A 7,905-nucleotide genomic window follows, 5' to 3' on the forward strand; every position below is an offset into this window, starting at 1 on the left:
GTATGACATTCGCCCTCCAATGAAAGTGGTTACTGCTACTGGAGAGGAGTGTTATACATCCGTGTTGTGTAAAGATGTTGAGTTCAAATATGAAGGCCGAGATTACGTGCTGGATTTTATTTGTTTACCTATGATCAGCCTTCAAGTTATCTTGGGTATGGACTGGTTGTCAAAGAACTGTGCTATGATAGACTGCTGCGGTAAAAGGATTGTGCTTGATGCTGATGATTCTGCTACTAGTTCTTCCCCATATCTATCTGTGTTGCAGGTTAGAAAGGCTTTGAGGGCCGGGGCATTGGGATATGTCTTTGTGGGGGGTTTAGTAGGCGGAAGTCATGAGGAGATTGGCACTATTTCCGTGGTGAGGGAGTTTGTGGATGTGTTTCCAGATGAAATTCCACAACTTCCGCCTCATAGAGAGATTGAGTTCACGATTGATCTATTGCCTGGTGTGGGGCCTATCTCTCTGGCTCCGTATAGGATGTCACCACCGGAATTAGCCGAGTTAAAGAAGCATATTGAAGAGCTTTCGGCTAAGCAGTTTATCCGGCCAAGTGTGTCCCCGTGGGGAGCACCAGTCATATTTGTTAAGAAGAAGGACGGTAGCATGAGATTGTGCACTGATTACCGTCAGTTGAATAAGGTTACCATTAAGAACAAGTATCCTCTCCCTCGCATAGATGATTTGCTTGATCAGTTGAGGGGTGCTTGTGTGTTCTCAAAGATTGATTTGAGGTCGGGTTATCATCAAATCCGAATTAGGCAGGAAGATATTCCGAAGACTGCCTTCCGATCTAGATATGGACATTATGAGTATCAAGTAATTCCATTTGGACTCACTAATGCTCCTGCGGTGTTTATGGATTACATGAATCGCATATTTAAGCCGTTTCTGGATCAATTCGTGATTGTGTTTATTGATGATATCCTGATATATTCCAAGAGTAAGGAAGAGCATGAAGGTCACTTGAGAACTGTGTTGCAAATTCTCAGAGAGAAACAATTATATGCAAAGCCTTCTAAATGTGAATTTTGGCTTTCTCAAGTGCAATTTCTGGGTCACGTTATCTCTGCTGATGGAGTAGCGGTTGATCCTAGCAAGATAGAGGCAGTTGTTGATTGGGAAAGACCCAAGACAGTAACAGAAATAAGAAGTTTTCTGGGTTTGGCTGGTTATTACCGGAGATTCATTAAAGAATTTTCAGCCATGGTGTTGCCATTGACCCGTTTGACCCGGAAGGATACTCCATTCGTTTGGACACAAGAATGTGAAGAATGCTTTCAGAGCCTTAAGGAGAAACTAACGACCGCTCCGGTGTTAGTACTTCCCGACCCGGAGGGTGAATTTGAGCTATACAGCGATGCTTCCAAGAAGGGATTGGGATGTGTACTGATGCAAGATAGGCGAGTGGTAGAAATCTTTCCATGTAAAATTTGTGGCTTTGAAATCACGAGCATTGAGAATGAACTGATGACCAGAATCAAAGAAGCCCAGCTGCAAAATGAAAGTGCTAGACGACTAAAAGGTCAGAGTGGTGTATCCTGCAATGATGAGGGTATACTATTATATCAGGGTCGTGTAGTTGTACCTAGGCAGTTGGCGGAAGAAGTGATGACAGAGGCTCATAAGGGTCATTTTACAGTTCATCCGGGAGCTACAAAGATGTATCAGGACCTAAAGATGAATTTCTGGTGGCCTGGTATGAAGAAAGATATTGCCGAATTTGTCTCTAAGTGTCTCATTTGTCAGAAGGTAAAGATTGAGCATCAAAAGCCTTCTGGTATGTTGCAACCTCTGGATGTTCCTGAATGGAAATGGGAGAGTATCTCCATGGATTTCGTAGTGGGATTGCCGCGAACACAGGCTAGTTATGATTCTATATGGGTGATTGTGGATAGGTTGACAAAATCCGCACACTTTTTGCCAGTTCGGGTAGATTTCTCTGCGGAGAGATTGGCTAGGCTCTATGTGAAGGAGATTGTGAGGCTTCATGGGGTGCCTGAGAGCATTGTTAGTGATCGGGACCCGAAGTTCACTTCTCGCTTCTGGGGAGCATTGCAGGAGGCTCTTGGCACTCAGTTGAGACTGAGCACTGCTTATCACCCACAGACGGATGGTCAGACTGAGAGGACCATTCAGACGTTGGAGGATATGCTGAGGGCTTGCACCCTGGAGCAGGGTACTGTATGGGATCGATATCTCCCACTGGTTGAGTTTTCATATAATAATAGTTTCCATGCTAGTCTGGGTATGGCTCCCTACGAGGCCTTGTATGGTCGCAGGTGTAGGACACCTACTTGTTGGTCAGAGGTTGGAGACACAGAGCGGTTTGGATTGGATTTTGTTCAGGAGACTACTGAGCAGATCAAAATGATTAGGGATCGTCTGAAAAAGGCTCAGGATCGTCAGAAAAGTTATTATGATCTCAAGCACCGGCCTCTAGAGTTTGAGGAGGGAGATCATGTGTTCCTGAAGCTGTCACCGGTTACGGGTGTGGGACGAGCCCTTGGAGTGAGGAAGCTGAGTCCGAGATTTATTGGACCCTACCAGATTCTCCGTAGGGTGGGACCGGTTGCCTACCAGCTTGCCTTACCTCCGCAATTGGCAAATTTGCATGATGTGTTTCATGTTTCTCAGCTGAGGAAATATGTAGCTGATCCTTCTCATGTGGTTCAACCTGATAATGTTGAGATCCGGGAGAATTTGAAGACTCCTATTGGACCACTGAAGATACTCGAAAGAGATGAGAAGAAGCTGAGAAATAAATCTATCCCTATGGTGAAAGTCCAATGGGAAGGTAGGACGCCTGAAGAGTCCACTTGGGAGCGGGAAGATGAGCTTCTCCGGCAATATCCTGAGTTTAAGGACAGGTACGTTCTTGATTTTGCGGACAAAATCGCTAAAAGGTGGGGTGACTATAATAGCCCATATTAATTAATTAGGAAATCAAGTGTAATTAATTAATTAAACATGTTTTACTGGGTGAAATTAAGTATGAGGCTTAATAAAATGAATCTGAGTCACTTTGGAGTTAAAAAGTGTACTCAGTGAAAATTAAGGGGTATAAATGGGTACTGTCAAAAGTACCCAAAATATAAAAATAAAAATAGTAATATTCCTAGAATAATATTCCAGACTTTTGGGTAAAGTTTGGTAATTATTGGAGTTAAATAGATAGACGAACCAATACCCGCTTAGAGCCACTTAACCTATGTTAAGTGACTTAAGTCACCAAATGCCCCCATTTTTCCCAGAAGCCCGTCGAGAAACAGAAAAGAAGGAGAAGAGAAGAGAGGGAGAAGAGAGGGAAGAAGAAAAGGGAAAGAGAGAGAGAGAGATCAAACCTTGATGGTTTTGGATGATTCAAAAGCCTAAATCGCTTAGAATCTCGCCCTCTTTCATAATCCAAGCTTTGTTTTGAGTGGGGAACCTTGTGGAGAGGGATATTGGCTCTCAAAAATTCGGCCATTGGTGAGGTTTTGGAGTTTTGGTGGCTTCTACCTCCATGGGAGCTTGAGGAACACTCCCATCATTGTTGTGCAACCATTGGTGGTAAGATTCTAACCCTTGAACCTCATGATTCCTTGAAATTTGCATGAGTTAGGGTTTGTGAATAGTAAATTGGGATTTTCATGAAATGTAGTTGAATTAGCTATGTTCTAGGAAGAATGGAGCTTAGAGCATGTTATGGAAAATGCTAGGAATGTCATTTAATCGGTGGAAATGAGCCTAGATAGTCATTTGATAATTGTTCATAATATTGGAAAATTCATGCTTGGATTGGTTAATATTCTAGCATGTTGAACAATTAGTGAGTTGAATGATCGATTGGGTCCTTGTGATGTCTAGGATTGAGACATTTGGACCAACCGTGAGTGATCAACCATTGGAGCAAGCTATGGAGCTTGAATAGCTCATTGGAATTGGTAAGCTCATACTTGGGTTGTGCTTTGAATTGAGTAATTGATGGTTGATTGTGAAATACTCTTGGATGCAATGTGTTGATTGCATTACACCATGTGTAGGTGTATGTTTGTAAAAGTTGATTGCTGAAACTGTTGGTGAAGAACAAAGGTTGACTGAAGCATTGAGGTAAGCCTTCGGACCTTGGGTGTAATTCCCTTGACTGTTCTACCAAGCCCTGAAAGGGTGGAGGTTGTGATTGTGTATATAAATGCAATAAAATAGTGTAATGCTTTGTTATACGTATGTGTATGCATTTGGTGTGGCATAGGATGGTGTTTCCCTATGTTGGTATGTGGCATGACGATGCGTAAATCATACTTGGTAGTTAGCTGGCCAGTAGGACTATTTGCATCTGAGTTTCCTTAGGACAGCTTGAGAGCTCGAGGGATTTCTCCTGGAGATGTATTGCACTTTGCATGGATATGTATTTACTGCATTATTATTGTTATTGCTATTACACTGATATGGAACTGTGGGGTGGAGAGATGCTCCAAGGACCCCTGGTTTACTGGATATATTCGTATATCTCACCCCGTGTTGTGGGGACCCCCTTTCAGGTAAGGATGCTGCAGGAGCCTCAGGTGGCAAGTGGCCATATCTGGATTATGCATGAAATATGGCATTTCTTTGAGTTTATGCATGCCTTTTGTAGTTGACATGTATAGGATTTTATTTTGAAAGCCCATGGTCATTTGTATGTCTTGATTCATTGGATGAACTTAGCCTATGCTCATGCCTTTGGTTACACCTTTTGTTGATGGGAGCCAAGGGAATGATCATGGTGTTTTGTAAGCTAAGTTCTATGATTTGTAAAGGATATGTAATGTGAATGATGCCTACTTGAAATTCAACATATGCATGCTTGTTATGTATTGAGTTGTTGAATTGGTTGGGCTGAAAATCAATTAGGTACCCTTTTGTTCAAACTGGTAAACGATGAGAAAACAAAGGTCATGCTGCCCAAATTCTAGCTAAATCTCATGAGGAGAGGTTGGATGAGGCTAGGATTTAGTTTTGGGGTATGGACAATTGGGGTTTGTAATGGGGATGCATTTTCCCCTAGGCTTGGACTTGAGAAATGTGGGGATTGGAATTCCCTGGCAGCGCGCTTAAGCGCCCAGGAGCGCGCCCAAGCGCCCTGCTGCCCCTGCGAGTGCCAATGCATTCTGCCTCCTCGCGCTGGAGCGCCCAAGTGGGGGCTTAAGCGCCCAGGATTGCGCGCTGGAGCGCCCTGGCGTGCGCTTAAGCGCCCCTTGCTGCAGAAAGTTGGGTGGCTTACTGCCCCCTCGTGTTTTAGCGCCCAGGGTGGGGCTTAAGCGCCCAGGGTTGCGCGCTTGAGCGCCCTGGTCCGCGCTTAAGCGCCCTTAGCCACTGTAGGAGGAAATGCTTCTGTCTCTGCGCGCTAAAACGTCCCAGTGGGAGCTTGAGCGCCCAGGCCAGCGCGCCTGAGCGCCCTGTTGCGCGCTTAAGCGCCCATCCACACTGGAAATGCCAATGCTTACTGCCTCCGTGTGCTTAAGCGCCCAGATGGAGGCTTTAGCGCCCGATAGCGCGCGCTTGAGCGCCCGGTAGCGCGCTGAAGCGCGCTGGGCCTGTGACCAACACTCTCTTGTGTTGCTTCAAATTGTCCTAACTTGGACTACAGTGCTCCGATTTGAGCACGGTTTGAAGCCACGGGTAGCTAATGAAGAAACCTACAATATAGTAGAAGTATTGAACTAAACAAGAAGTAAATTAATGGTTTAAAAATGGGAAATGAACATGATGTTAAGCTTAATTTATCTGTTTCCGCAAGGTAATATGGTTATGATCACGAAATTGGGTATTATAAGTTCGGTACGTTTTAAAATGAAAAATTTGACCGGATTTTAATTGAACCCAGGTGATTGTAACTGCGCTTAATATCATAATGCGATGTTAACAAACCGGTTCTAGAACGGGGTGTTACATCCAGGCTACTTTGTTTTTATTTTTGCCTACTCCCCACACTAGATTTATAACTTCTTTATAACAAAAAGAGAGAGTAATTGCCTCCATTGTCTTTCAGTTTGAATCATTCAATAAAAACCGCATCAGATGAAAATATGTATAGATGTAAAACACAATCTAGTTATCAATTGTAACACCAGATGTAAAAGTATATATTAATCCCAGGCATGAAAAACACAGTTTAGTTACCAATGAGAAGGAAGTACATACATCAATCAAAGGACTAAACAACTTCATATATACAAGTAATCGAATGAGAAGGAAATATTACAAAACTCAAAGAACTACACAACCTCATACTGTAATTTGAGCCACTGAAACAATGATATCATCTTTCTTTCCACCTACGTGATTACGTCCTTCCCTCTGAGAAGCATCTTGAGAAGGGGTTCAAAAATCTTTGGACTTGGAAAAAGACAGAGCAACGTCTGCTATATGCTCAGCCAAATCATTGACTCCAAATACTTCTTTTTTCCACCTCAGAACTTCTTCAATATCATCAACATACAAATTATCAAAAAGGCCATCACTACCTAACACTAGAATATCCCCCGCCTCTACCAAAATCTGATACTCAGTTGCAGAGTCAGGGCGATCACTAATCTCACTGTTGCCCAACTGAAACGGTGTGTTGAAAGAGTGTTGTTGAATGGGTGATTGAAACAAAAGCCTATTATTTCTAAACAGCATTAAACCACTATCACCCACATTAACTCCATGCAACACCCCTTTCTTCAGAGTAACAATAGAGGCAGTAGACGACCCCCTTGCTTTGGTATTCAAGAAAGCATCATTCGACACTTTTCTTGGATCAATGTAATGTCCCACATCGGTTGGAGAGGGGAACGAAGCATGCCTTATAAGGGTGTGGATACCTCTTCTAGTGTGAGGCCTTTTGTGGGGTGTCCCAAGAAACAAAACCGTGAGCTCGACGGTGCTTGTGCGCGGGGCAAAGCGGACAATATCATGCTACAGGGTTTAGGGCTGTTACATATGGTATCAGAGCCTGGCCCTGGACCGGTGTGTACAGCGGGGACGCTGTATTCCCAGTGGGGGAGGATGTAATGTCCCATATCGGTTGGAGAGGGGAACGAAGCATGCCTTATAAGGGTGTGGATACCTCTTCTAGTGTGAGGCCTTTTGTGGGGTGTCCCAAGAAACAAAACCGTGAGCTCGACGGTGCTTGTGCGCGGGGCAAAACGGACAACATCATGCTACAGGGTTTGGGGCTGTTACAATCAACAAAGCCTTTTGATTCATGTTGAACAACATTCATAGCCTCTTTCATGAGCTCTCTGGCATATTCACCAGCATCGATTCCTTTCTTGGCCCAACCACCGACCCCATCAGCCACACCCATAGTTTGTTGTTCCTCACAAACGAAGAATGCATCTTCTCCCATTGGTTTCTTTGGGTTATCCTTTGGGTAGTAGAAGCTACCCGCAACCATCTTCAACACCTTCAACCATTTCTTTGGCTTTTCTTCATCACCACAGTATTTAGCACGAAAACGCTTCTTGATGATCATCGTGGAAGGTTTCAAAGAAAAGAAAAGACGGCGCAGAGACAGAAAAAAAGAAAGAAGTGTGGCAACGTTGAATCCTGATGACAGGGGATTAGGTTGTGTGTGGGTTTGATAAAAAGAGATATGTAATTTGTGTTATAACAAGGGTTTGATTCGACTGAGAGAGAGAAGCAAAAACATTCAAAGAAAAGAAAAGACGGCGCAAAGAAAGAAAGAAAGAAGTGTGGCAACGTTGAATCCTAATGACAGGGTATTAGGTTGTGTGTGGGTTTTATAAAAGAGATATGTAATTAGTGTTATAACAAGGGTTTGATTCGACCGAGAGAGAGAAGCAAAAGCATTCAAACAACCCTAACTGACTCAACGGCTAGAATTTTCCCGCTTTACGTACACTGTCTTCGCGCTTTACTTACAACGGCCATAA

At 43.6% G+C, this 7,905-nt stretch overlaps 1 protein-coding gene and 1 long non-coding RNA gene across 2 annotated transcripts; one reads left to right on the top strand and one right to left on the bottom strand.

Moving 5' to 3' along the window:
* The first annotated feature begins 3,270 nt into the window (after positions 1 to 3,270).
* LOC133303413 (uncharacterized) lies at positions 3,271 to 4,651 on the top strand. Its single transcript, XR_009750460.1, has 4 exons — positions 3,271 to 3,553; positions 3,851 to 3,927; positions 4,027 to 4,093; positions 4,525 to 4,651. It is a non-coding gene; the product is annotated as an uncharacterized LOC133303413 (long non-coding RNA).
* Positions 4,652 to 6,346: 1,695 nt separating this feature from the next.
* On the bottom strand, positions 6,347 to 7,484 carry LOC133303414 (probable protein phosphatase 2C 55). The gene is made up of 2 exons (XM_061503326.1): positions 7,193 to 7,484; positions 6,347 to 6,726 (listed from the first exon to the last, which is right to left on the bottom strand). Exons 1-2 carry the CDS (start codon positions 7,482 to 7,484, stop codon positions 6,347 to 6,349), a joined length of 672 nt encoding a protein of 223 aa, XP_061359310.1.
* Positions 7,485 to 7,905: the final 421 nt, after the last annotated feature.

Source organism: Gastrolobium bilobum, unplaced genomic scaffold (assembly GCF_033153095.1).
Source record: "Gastrolobium bilobum isolate Gb01-03AN ecotype WA unplaced genomic scaffold, APGP_CSIRO_Gbil_v1 utg170427, whole genome shotgun sequence".
Lineage (NCBI taxonomy): Eukaryota > Viridiplantae > Streptophyta > Magnoliopsida > Fabales > Fabaceae > Gastrolobium > Gastrolobium bilobum.

Coding starts and splice junctions, on each gene's coding strand:
- LOC133303414 (XM_061503326.1), bottom strand. CDS start 7,484: ATGATCATCAAGAAGCGTTTTCGTGCTAAATACTGTGGTGATGAAGAA. Junction 6,727..7,192: donor ATCAAAAGGCTTTGTTGATT/GTAACAGCCCCA, acceptor TGAATACCAAAG/CAAGGGGGTCGTCTACTGCC.